Source organism: Crotalus tigris, unplaced genomic scaffold, assembly GCF_016545835.1.
Source record: "Crotalus tigris isolate CLP2741 ecotype Arizona unplaced genomic scaffold, ASM1654583v1 scf7180000024472.5447098, whole genome shotgun sequence".
NCBI classification, from domain to species: domain Eukaryota; kingdom Metazoa; phylum Chordata; class Lepidosauria; order Squamata; family Viperidae; genus Crotalus; species Crotalus tigris.
This window is the reverse complement of record NW_024100643.1, coordinates 3,310,056-3,322,836: the sequence shown is the minus strand read 5'-3', so window position 1 is coordinate 3,322,836 and position 12,781 is coordinate 3,310,056. Positions and strand designations below refer to the sequence as shown.

Sequence of the window (12,781 nt, the reverse complement as noted above, 5' to 3'; positions counted from 1 at the left end):
TTATTTTGTTAATTTAACTCTATTCCTTTTTTCTTTGCAAACCTAAAAATTTTTTTTTGCTAGTGAAAAAAATTATGTTTTAACTAGATAAAACAGGTTGCAAATACCTATTTCCTTCCCTTGACACTTTAAAATTATAAAAACTCAGTAAGATTGCAATTTCACATGAAGTTATCTTCTGAGTAAACATTGTCAGGATTGCACTTCAAACGTCTATACAATATAACTCATCTTTCTGATTAGAGATATATTTCTGTTAATTTTCAAAAGCAGGGTGTACAACATCTATGGGTAAAAGGACTACAACACTCTAACAGAAGTTAACTAATGATCCTGTGAAATCACCAGATAGGACACAATCAACTTTTTCTGAACTTGTTTTGGTTTTAGAAAGGCTTTAAAGGTATGTATGGGAGCAGATCTCTCAAAGGCAAATTGTCTTACTCTCTATTAATCTCTCCCAAATCAAAATTAAGCCATTTTGCCAATGAATTTCTCCAGCATAATCTTGATTGCTGCAAGTGACCTATAGGACGTCTATCCTTAACCTAAAAAAATAAGCATTTTTTCCCAAAAATATGTGAAGTTTCTTTTATGCGGATCTATTATGCCTAAAGCATGGGAATATTAGCACATATCCAATAATGGCATAAAATATGAAACATGCAATATCCCAAACAAAATCATGATGTTATATTTCTATACCAGGAATTTTTGTTTCTCAGGATTTGTTGTGATCATACATTCTCATACCTACATTTTCATGTTAGTTACATAACAGAGTAGTATTATTTTGAGAGTTCATTCTTAATTTTATTTCTGAACAGCAATGGGAAGTCAGCATTCAGCTGTCCCTCAAATTCTTGGACTTGGAACCAATTCATAGTACATACATGCAAAGTCCATATATAATTTTTAGCTTGCTTGCTTTTATTTAAAGTTTATTACTACAAGCTAATTCAGGTCATAAACTGGCCTTATTTCTTGCCTATGCAAAAAGATAACAATATCTTACAGGTAAATCTTGCAAATGTTTCTATAGATAGCAAAACAGAAAAAATATAGAATAATATATTTAACATATTTGCATGAATACTTTTAGCAACAAGAAGATATTTCACCTTTTGCTGAAGCTATTATAGTTGATGCAAACAAGTATAATCTTAAACTTTTTATTGGAAAACAATGAATATAAATTAACATAAAGAAAATAATGTAAATTGTTCCTTTAAGCTTTATGTTGCAAACTGCAGACATTTACCATGGAATATTGATGGAATACATATTTATTTTCTGTACAGACCACCACAGATTCTACCAACTTCAATTGAAGCTATACAGGATTACACAAACATTCATCGAAATATTTCATCCCCCTTTTTTTACAGAACCTTGAATATTTATATTCATCTTTAAAATGCTCAGTGGTACTCAACTGGTAAAACATAGCAGTCTAGATAGGACATGGATTTTTTTTAAAAAAAACATAAATGAGCAGATAAATAAGAGAATATTTTTTAATATATATAAATGTCTTTCTTAGACAAAATTGTCCTTTTAGATCTATCATGATGGGACCCACACTTTTTGAAAATAATGGAAGCCACAGGACCATTATTCACTAACTTATATAACATTTTATCAAGTATCAGTATATAATCCTGATTTATTTTAAAAATCCTTTTGTAGGCAACAAGATTTAAAACCATATTTATTTCTAATTTGCTAAAAACATGCTTCTGAAACCATTTCTTTTACTTCAGTTCTTAAAGATTTATTCTGTTTAGGCTAGTTTCTTCCAATCCTCTTATTTGGAATGCTTGCTTGATGGTTGCACTTAATTTCCCCTTCTCTTGTTTTTTTACCCATTCTTATTTGTTCTTCTCCCCCCAACCTCTCTAATTCTATCCACTTCAATCTTTTCAGAGGGAGACAACCCCGCCCCTAACCTCCAAACATTTTTTAACATTCTTGAGTTCTTAAAACATCTCTGAGGTTGTTTTAATTAACTCTTTCCTTCACCAATAGAATTTTGCTGCTTTTTAGAGACAAAATTGCAAATTTTCTCCAACTTTTTTTCTCTTTCAATAAATGTTGAACTGAAAGCACTCCTGTCTAACATACAGCCTTCTTTTTCTAAATCTATGCATGTTCAAGTTGCAAATTAAAGCACACTTTTTTGGAAAAGTTCTTTTGAATCAATGCAACTTTTTAAAATTTAAGATTGAGTAAAATTATCATAACCTAAAAGTTATTTATAAAAAAGGAAAACATTTACCTCAAAATGCATTTGTTAGCTAATTTTGCTAGCTATACGATCTCAAATTTGTTTCTTTTGATGAATGGCATACAAATTTTAAAAATAAGTAAAATCAAATTGTATTTTTCAAGAGCCAATTTAATAAAACGAAGAAAGGTTTCTGAAATAACTTTCAATACTAATGAAGTTAAATTTTAAGATATACTAAATGCTTTTTTTACCATTTTTGCATCTGATTCAATAAATATTTAAGCTAACCAAAACTATTCTCCTTAGACAAGCTGAATTTCTCATTTTCTAATTCAGCCATCTCCAACTTGTACTTTCTTGACATAGTGAACTAAAACTCCCTGCTTGCATGAATCACATCAGAAGGGGATTCTGGGAACTACAATTCTATGCATCTGGAAACAGTTTGAACAAGGCTCAAGAATGTTAATCATGTTTTTTTAATGAAATAAGCAGAGCATGATTTATTTTATATTGATAACTTGAAAGATATAGAGAGCTATTCCTATGTATTTCTTTACCTAAATTAGTGGCAATATTTATAAGTTTTGATAAGTGGTAGAAAACATATCTCACTAGATACATTATTATTGAGACTATTCTAAACATTCTGAATTAACTAGTTCCTCCTCTGGTTATCATTCCAAACAGGAAAATCAAGTCCCATGACAAGTTGAAAAAGACACTCACACATACTTGAAACTCCACCTAGCAATCCAGTAGAATCAACCATCTATTTTTATAAGAATTAAATATAAATTCTCTTGGAAGAAATCATTATAGAAACTTCATTATATTTGAGCACAGGGTTCAAAATGTATCAAGGAAATCTATAAATATTAGCATATAGTAAATGATATGATCTAAAATTTTGGGCAGATTTTAAAATCTTGAATCCAATCATTATAATTACTGAGAAGGATTTGTTAATATTAATCTAGGAAAATATCTAATTTTTTTTTTGAAAACTTATCTCTTATATTTATAGGCATTGAAGACAATGCACTAAGTACAAAATGCAATTGATTAATTTACATATATTGGTTGATTTCAGCATTATAAAAGAATCAAGAGTAAACTTCCTTTTCTTCCTCCTCCTCCAGCTACCAATCCCCCCACAATATTTAATTTTTTTTCACAGTGGAATTGGCTTCCTGAATATATTTCTGTTAGACCTCCTTTAACACCATACGTACTCTATATAAAAAGCTACAAAGACTGTTTACAAATATTATTGTTCATCCATTATACTAAATCCACACTACTGGTTTAATAAATTAATCAAACACATTTTGGCACTCCTGCAATGTCTCAGAAAACCTGGGGTTTTTTTTAGTCTTCCAGCAATACATTCTATATAAGGTTTGGAAGTGCAAGAAGTATGAGAATCAGTGTGAACACAAGATCAGGAAATTGTGATGTCAATCATGCACAAAAATAATCTTTTGAATTACATTAACAGGCAGCTATCCTTCCCCCCATTAGATTCTTCCCCCAAAAGAATCACAATTTCTAATATTAATATATTTTGTACATTTTATGTTCAATTTCTAGGATTTATATGACTAAGGAGTAATTGAAGGAAAAAGCATACTTAGTGAAAGCTTCCAAAATAAAACTAGATAAGCAATATAATAAACAAAAGATAAAAAACGTATAAAATGCAATAACACTACATAAAAACATATACACAAAAATATGAAGTGTTTACAGAAATAAGTAGAAAGTAAGTATTTTTTCATGTCCCAAAAAATGGGCCAATAAATTTTTAATTTGCTAAATTTTAACAAGAATTTAAAATCAAAAAGGTTGATTTAAAAAAACACACACCATAGCACAAGCAAGTCATATGTTGAAATTGGCATAAGTAACATTGCAATTTAAGCCAAAACACAAATTATGAAGAGTAATAATATCTATTCATATTTAATTGTTTCTTTAATGCATCCAAAGTAATTTGGGGTGAAAAGAAATAAACAACAAGTTTACCCAAGGCTTTTAAAAGTGTGTTTGTTTTTCAAGTAATTTAGTTCAAGTAAATACATTCTTCTTGCAACTTAGTTTTGTTTATACCAGCTTAGCATTTTTAACACATTTTATCTTATCTGTCACATTTCAACATTGATAAATTCAAAGAAAACAAATAACTGGATTACCTTTGTTTTTTAGGGACTGAGTGTTCAATCTCAAGTTGTTTCCCATGCAACTCCACTTTGCCTAAAAATACAAGTTTGCTTTTTTAAAAAAATATACTGAAAAAGGAAAAGGTGGATATCAATGGTCATATATAATTCAACTTCTACTCCTTCCCCTACTCTTCATGTTTTAATTCAACGGAGGGGGGGGGATTCAGGTGCATTTTACCATAAAAACCCCTGCCTAACCTTCTTATCTTTCTACTCTTAATTAAAAAATAATAATGGATTTCAAATGGAGAATAGATGATTAAAAAAATGAAACACATTTTTTCAAGGGCAACAATTTAACTCATTTTCATATACACATTACAAGATCTGGTTCACCAGGGAAAGAAAGAAAAATACCAGGAATGGTAAGGCCTATTCCGATGTCCAACTTGCTTGCCTTTCAAGATAATTCATATCATCTTTTCATTTTTTTAAAAGAAGATAAATTAAAACATTATGTAGTTGAGAAGAAGGTGACATTAAAAAGGCCCAGAACTCTGATGTGGTGTTTGAAATAGGGAACAAAACATCTGGTCTCAGCAAAAGTCAACATTAGGTTGCTCTGCTAGTTCCGTCTGCTTCTCTTGTCTCAAATCTCTAAACAGCATGGCGACCTTCAGGCTAATACACCCATCACATGCCCCAGGAAACCCCTGTTTAAATCAAAATGGCCAAAGTCCAACACCTCCCCTCCTTTTTCCCCACTTCCCACTCTGAAGTACCACACATGCTTAAAATGCAAAAATACAACACTGGATTGCTTGATAAATCCCAAAAGGCATTGAAAGAACGCGGAGTGGGGGAGCTTTGATCCCAAAGAAGATATTAAAGTGATGGAGAGTTTTATTTGTTAAGAGATGACTAATTTGGGGAGGAAAAATGGGGTGGGGGTTGCTTTCTGAAGGGAAAAAAATCACCCATTCCCCTACATACAGACAAATGGAATATTAATTCAAGGTTTGCCAAATGAGATTTTGTTTATAGGAAAGGCCTGTTTTATGTAATATGCTAGTAGAAGAATAGGGGTACTTTATTAAGTGAGGAGGACATTTTGGCTGGTTAATAAAAACAAGAGTCCTCTAGAAAGCCTATGGAAGTTGATAAGAAATTGTAGGCCCAACAAGTTAAAACACTCGCCACCTCGTTCAATACTCGAGGAGAAAAGTGGGAGGGGGAAATCGAAAGATTGACCCCCTCCCAGTGGTTGAAGGGAAAATACGAAACGAAAGTAACTTTCATTGATGACTACAGAGAGCTAAAGAAAGAAAGGGCGGAAGCACGAGTACGAGCAAAGTGTGGCTGCCTGGTCGCATCTTTGTACACCACGTTTTACGAGTTTTTGCACACACACAAAAACCGGCCCGCTAGTATTTGCGGTTCTGAGTGATAGTATGCGTTTTATAAAATTATGCTGGTTTGCTTTTTTTTTTTTTTGTAAAAACAATTGTTCATTTCAAAATCCCAAAGGCTTCCAGAGGAAAAGGGAAAAAAAGAGATGAAAAAGATAGAACGAGCGAGCGATAAATCCATTGGCTTACCAGAAAAAGTTTCGATGGCTTTCATAGCCCATTGCTCATCTGGGCAGTCGACAAAGGCGTAGCCAGACTTCACCAAGAACTGGCCTGAGAAGGATATTTTGTGGTCGTTGAAGACTTTCTCCAGATCCGCCGGAGTCACGTTCTCGTTGAGGTTTCCAATATACAGCTTGTTCATGGCTGATGCGTTTTGCACAAAATGCTGGGTAGGTCCAAAACGGGAGTGAGTCACGGGAGGTGGGAGGGAAGGAAGAAAATAACTCACATACACCGGGTGGGGAGAGACGGAGACGAGTAGGCTTTCCGAAACTTTTAACAATTGCTTTATATTTTAAAAGTTTCTTATTCTATGTTGGGGGCCTAGCAAAGTAAGAAAAACCGGCTATTTTGGCTGTGGGAAGGAAAGGGGGAGGGGGATAATCTAAGAGGAAAGAGGGGGGAATGTTCCCTGTTTTGCAGAATCAATGGGGCCGGTTGATTTGGATGCAAGTTCGTATGGCGGGCTTGGGAAAATGGCTCTTTTTTTTCCAGTGGCCCCCCAACTCCTTTTGAGTCGCAACTCATGTGTGTCGCACACGCGCGCGCACACACATACACGCACACCGAGAGAAAGAGGCAAAGGACGTCTCCGACTGTGAGGCAGGACTTAGCGCCGCCCCTAAATAAAATCGACCTGGAAAAATGAGTGAAAATGTTTGCAAGAGGAAGCCACGTGGTGGAACCAAAAAGGGGGCGGGGCACACTTTCTACACATAGAATACTCCTATTCCGAGGCATGTTGCCTTTTTCTCAACCTTACTGAGTTTTTTTATTTGCAGTTTCCATCGGTTCTTGTCCTGCGATGAAAATGTTTTTCAATCGAGCGCATTTCTTCAGCGAAGCGCAGTTGTAGGACGCTAATTCCTGGTTTCCTCTCCCTGCTAGGAGGACCACAGCCCAGCCTCCCTCGCAGACCCCTCCTGCTTTTCTGGCCTGCTCTTCCACTTTCCCCCCCAGCTTCTTTGGATGAGATTTTCTGTGTGTAAACTTAATCGGAGTTCTGCTTCCCTAGAAAGTAAAGACAGCGAAGGGGGTGGAAGGTGACGCTCAGTGTGTGGGCGCATCAGACCCGGACTTTTATTTGCTGTTTTTCAGGCTTGGGATCACGTTAGTGAGAAGGGATTTTAAAAAGTCGGGATTGGCCAAATGTAATTGTGGGAATAGGTGACGCGGGACAAAGGGTATGTGAAGGTGAACCTCCTTTATCGATGTAAATTGAGAGACGCGAGTCTTCAAGAACTAAAATCAGTACAGTTGGAACTTGGGATGTAGGAGAAAACAGCTTGAGTGCTTACAAGTTGATCTTTATTTACGCGTGCCACCATTTTAGTGTTGACCACAACACTAAGGTAGAAAAGCTTTTCCACTTTTGTAACGAATAGTTGCAAATGCCTATAAAGTTTCTGCGCGAAAGCAAGCAAGAAGAGATAGCGTCTGGAAGTTATTTCCGTACCGGCACGCCACGGTGTTCCTTTGGAACCACAAGGCGATTTCTTAAAACCGTTGGGTTTTTTTTCACAATCAAGAGAGGCTTGGCTTGGAGGTCCCCTTTTTCGCCTCAAATACCGACGTTTAAAATGGGAGGAGAGATGGAAAATCTTGTTCTCTCACTCCTCTCATCGGAATAGATAAAAAAAAACCGCTAGACTCGCCCTATACCTCGTTCCTTCTAACTGCCTCAGCCTTACGACTGTCCTGTTTTTCCGCACCTTAAATTTGGAGGGCGAGAGTGCTGATTGGTTGGTTTCTTGCTTCATCAACTCTTTACTCCCCGACCAAATAATACAAATACTTTAAAAGGAAGGGGGGATGACAAGAAAGGAGGGGCAAGGGCTTCCGAGATAGGCGCACAAACACTCGCTTGGTTCCACGAATGGACATTAGTAAAAGATCTTGAAAATAATTATATATTTCTCCACCAACCAAGGGCGGCGAGGAAAGCCGCTTCCGCTTAACCCTTGTGCTGCGCGAGGCAACATGTGCACCTTGTCTCCCCCACCCCCTTGAAGCGCCCATCCATCTTCGGGGGAGGAGGCGAGTCCAGTTATTGAAAAAGGCGCTTTGGTTGGCACAAAAAGGGGAGGTCTGCGGAGAGCCGTCTTATTGATCCGCGAGACGGAGGAAAGAAAATGTGTTGCGCGCCAAAAAACATTTTGAATTCAGCTTTTTACAATCCAGTTGGATAGCACGCCTGTCCAGAAGCGTCCCATTTTGTGCAATGGTCCAAGAGCTTTTAAAGACTGCTGTTTAGCGTTGCGGTACAATACAAGAAAGTCCCATGAATTCTTTAGGGCTTTCTTGTTCCTACGCAGGTAGAAAAATCGCGCGGCTTTCTTCGCATCCCACTTTGGCGAGCTGAAGGAAGCCGACAACATCCAGGCAGAACAAGGACGCTTTTCTGAATAGGAGCGGAGGACAAAGGGGAAGATGGTGGATGCAACCCTCCTAGCCGCTACCCCACCCCCAGCCTCACTTTTAATGCTCTTCCATCTTCTCAAGGAGGAGGGGATGGAATGAAAGGATTTAGTCACGGCAATAGCTAAGTTGCCTCTGAAGAGGCGCCAACTGTCCCTCAGCAACGTGGGTGCCTGCCATTATCAAGCAGAGATGGAAATCTTTAAACTAAAGCATGCCAGTCACAACCCACCAATCCAGAGACTGGCAGGGGGAGGGGCGGGGAAGGGAAATAGCTGGGGGGATGGGGAGCTTGCATCGTCGGAATGTGCTGGACCTTTAAATGGCTGCATGCTCTCTTCCAAAAAATCGGCTAGAGTAAAACTTACATTTGGATTCTTGATTTGCACAGGGCTTATGAATGGAAGACTTGAGTCCTTATAATGAACTCGCAGTGAGGTTGCCAGAGGTTGGTTGCTTTGTTTTGTTTTAAAGCAAAACATGACTTTAACCAAAAATCCCATTACAACATATTGAGAGTGAAAGGTGGGCAGGAGAGATCGATTTTCTAATTGAACTAGAAATTTGATCTACAGAGAGCAGCAGTCTGGAAATTCCGTTCTGCTTTTAGAAATGCGAAGTTGGGCTCCTAAAATGGTAGCGATCAGGGGCTTTGATCTTTTTTAAAAACCTTCTGGAGAGATTGGAGGGAATGAAATTTATAGTAATGGGGATCTAGATAGAGATAATCCTTAAATGTTATTTTTTTTTACATTAAGGTCTACAAATGAATTCGAATTTTTTAGCAAATATGAATGTAACTTAATAAGCCCTTCTTTGATTACTTAAAAAAAGATTTTACAATTATTACGCTATTTTATTAGAACTCCTCCTAAAAATTATATCCTAAATTTCATTTCAGAAATATCAATTCATGCAAAAACTAACAAGTGTTTACAGAAATATTTAAAATTAGCAACTTCTTTAAAAAACAGTCTGAAAGTAGTTTAAAATTATTTTTATTTGTACACATAAATATATTTTAATATCACCTTTGAATCCATTTCCCAAACCAATTTACCCACTTAGTAAAGATCTTAAAATAATTTCCCTGATACATTGTTTCTTCCCTCGAGGTACAGTTGCTTGCAATTAAAGTGTTTTATCTGTATGCTTTTTGGTCTTTCAGGTTGAATAATCAAGGTGCCCTGAATAACTTTTGTGAACTTTTGGTCTTTTAAAACACCGGATTTTAAACATGCCTGCAAAAATAGCACACACCTAACATTTTGTAATTTCAGTGGCTTATTTATAGATGATAATATTGCATTAATTTTTTCCTAATATAATTGTTTTGACTTTAAAAAGTGTTTCTCTACCTTATATGTGTCTCATAAACATGACAATGCTTTTATTATGAAGTTAGTAAATAGTCTTAATGTTATTAATTTTGTTTTGTTTTCATATGTAGTCTTCTGTGTCTAATTCTGTGTGTGTCTTTGTGTGTGAGAGAGGGGCAAAAGAGAGGGGGAGGAGGGAGAGAGAGAACAGAGAGAGAGAGAGAGAGAGACCAACTGGAAATATTACTTAGGTCACAACACATTCATTAGGCTTTAAAATACCAAGAGGCTTTGCTCCTTTTCTAACTGAAAATTTAAGTGTTGAATGAAAAGGATTCAGTAGATGCATAGTAATTTCAGTAGATATAGCTAAATAATTAAACAACAAGAACTTGCAAAATCATTTTTAAGAATGGGAAAATCTGCCTATATTCAGTCACTGCAAAAAGAATTAACAATAATTTAACATTTGATGATTACATTTTATCAAGAGTATATTAGCCTTCTCCTCCCTTTCCCCCCTTTTGTTAAAATTAAAATATTGCCTCTAATTAACTTCAGAATATTGCGGAATTATCTTCTCTGTTGTCTTCATTTCATTGTTCTTCTTTTCTATTATATTTCCTTTAACTTACACTACAGAATTCAAAGCACCTGGGGATAATTGATACTTCATTAGAATAAGAATGTTAAGTTGAAAACACCAATTCTCATTTATCTCATTTTCCTCTAATGGTTAACAGCCCAATGTAATTTATTTTTATTAATAAAGCAATCATTTTCATTTCCTTTAATTTTATGTGTCGATGGGATCTCTCGTATGCAATATAAATTTGATAAAAATAATATTTTAAAAACCTTTTAATTTTTTTCTTCTTTACCAAATAAGCCATTAGTTGTATATGGCAAATTTGCATCAACCGTGTACAAAAATCAGTTATTTTTTGTATATTGGAGACATGCTTAATTATTTTATTGTACATTAAAAACATTGTACAACATAGAAACTGATAAAGCAGTTAAATTTCACTTAGTTTTTTTTAAGCTGAAAACTCAATACCTGCTAAACCAATTACTATTTTCCTAAACAGCTGAATTTAAATATAAGAGTTCAGCTGTAGGAATATATCTGTAAATAGATTGCCCAGGAAGATATAATGTATCATAGTTATCCTGTGGTAAGATGAGCAGCCAATAAACTTAATAATAAATAAAAAAAAAATTTCCAGATAATCAAATATATGCTGAAAAATTAGGAAGAAAATGTACAGTTTAAACATCTACAGTTTAAAACTAGTTAAGGTAAGTTCTAATATTTAAAGTTTGTTTGATAATAAACTGTGTATCAGAACTTCAGATGTAAAATAAATAGGAATTTTAATCAGAAAAGAAAAAAATTCACCCTAAACAATTGTTTTGATTATGGAACAAAAGAAGTTAAAGTCTGGGGATTCATTAATTATCTATTCTAAATATGAGATTCATATATCTTTGATTCCAAAATATTTATTTATTATGCATAAGTCATAAGAATCTGTGAAATTTAATGCAATCTCTTTATGAGTTTTTGGTTTTTCCCTTTTCCCATGGAAATTAATAAAATTCAAATCTATATTTTTCTGAACATAGAGTATATAATTAGTAAGATCTAGAAAGAATAACAGCTGTCTTTTTAAAAACTAAAATTTAAGCTGCTTTAATTAATCCAAATATATTTTCCAATTGAAGTGGAACCAATAACAAGATGAGTTTCAATAAATGGACAAAGATAGCCTTAGCCTCCCCTTATCACCTTTGATATTTATAGCACTTTCCATTCTCCGTTTATTCTCACTAGTCACAACTTCTTTTGCATTGGATCAGATGTTGAGCATATTTTTCAGAATAACTAGTTTCTTTGCTTAAAAACATTTGAAGGGATATTAATCAGGATGTGACATTCCATTTAAAAGAATTGCATATTAACTTTAGACAACATGATTTTAGACAACAGGTTTATAACTAAACCTTAGAAATGACTTCTGCAATCTTGATTTTCTGCAGATATTAGACTACACATCACATCAATACTAGCCAACAGTCTGCATATCTGCAGGTGCTAGATTGCCTTAGCAAATCATTCAGCAATTGGTGCAACCCATGCATTTTATGTGTTTATCTACTATCAGCATTTTGTTTTTGTTGCATTGAAACTTTGGTTAAAAATGGTTTATTTAATAAGTCATAACTGATAGGTTACACAACATGCTCAGCCAGAAACCATAATTAAGACATTACAGTAACTAAGTTTGCAAGCCAAAATTAACCCAACCTCATCATATTATAATTTAGCATTCTTTTATTTTACTTAAAAAATCTATATCATACTTCAATCTGATGAGTATTGTGAATCAAGGCAGAAAGACAATGAAGAACAGAAATTGTATCACTTCAAACAAAGACTAGTACAAAAATAGAGATACTCTACTAATTCAAATACTACTAGAGGCAATATCATTAAGTACAGTATAACTTTTCATTTTTCTGTCTGGTAACATGGTATTGCTCAAAACAATTTCATTTATGCACAGCAGTCATAAGGATGTTTAGAGGGATTAGATTTAGAGGGATTAGATTTCATCTAATCATTCTGGACATAAAGCTTGACATACCTAAGAAACAATTTAAATAGCTAATTGTGCTACAGATTAGGACTGAATAATTTGGTGAAGATACATAAAATTTTCTTCTTTTATTTTGGAAATGAAACTTGAAATAAAGCTATCAAGCTTTTGGTCTTTATGAATGATGCCTTAAGAGAAAGAAGTTGTCAATCTATATCCATTATTAATTTTGCAAATCCATAGTCATACATTCGCCCTTCATATGTGCACAAACAAATTTGCTTTTATCCTACCCACTGACATTATTACTATAGTTGGCCAGTGCAGGGTGTTAAACTCTAGCATACCTCTCATGCTGAAAGGCAGATTGTCAACATCAATAACCCTATGTAACTCCATAGTGTTCTTATCCAGC

The 12,781-nt window shown here is 34.7% G+C and overlaps 1 protein-coding gene across 1 annotated transcript in view; it reads right to left on the bottom strand.

Annotated features, from left to right (window-relative positions):
- IGF2BP1 (insulin like growth factor 2 mRNA binding protein 1) overlaps window positions 1-6,607 on the bottom strand; it is an 80,240-nt gene extending 73,633 nt beyond the window's left edge. Inside the window, exons 1-2 of the mRNA XM_039333041.1 lie at window positions 5,994-6,607; window positions 4,426-4,486 (exon numbers count right to left, since the gene is read on the bottom strand). Coding sequence (XP_039188975.1) covers window positions 4,426-4,486; window positions 5,994-6,168 — 236 coding nt within the window. The 5' untranslated portion in view covers window positions 6,169-6,607. The remainder of the gene's footprint in view (window positions 1-4,425; window positions 4,487-5,993) is intronic.
- Between the last annotated feature and the right edge of the window lie 6,174 nt (window positions 6,608-12,781).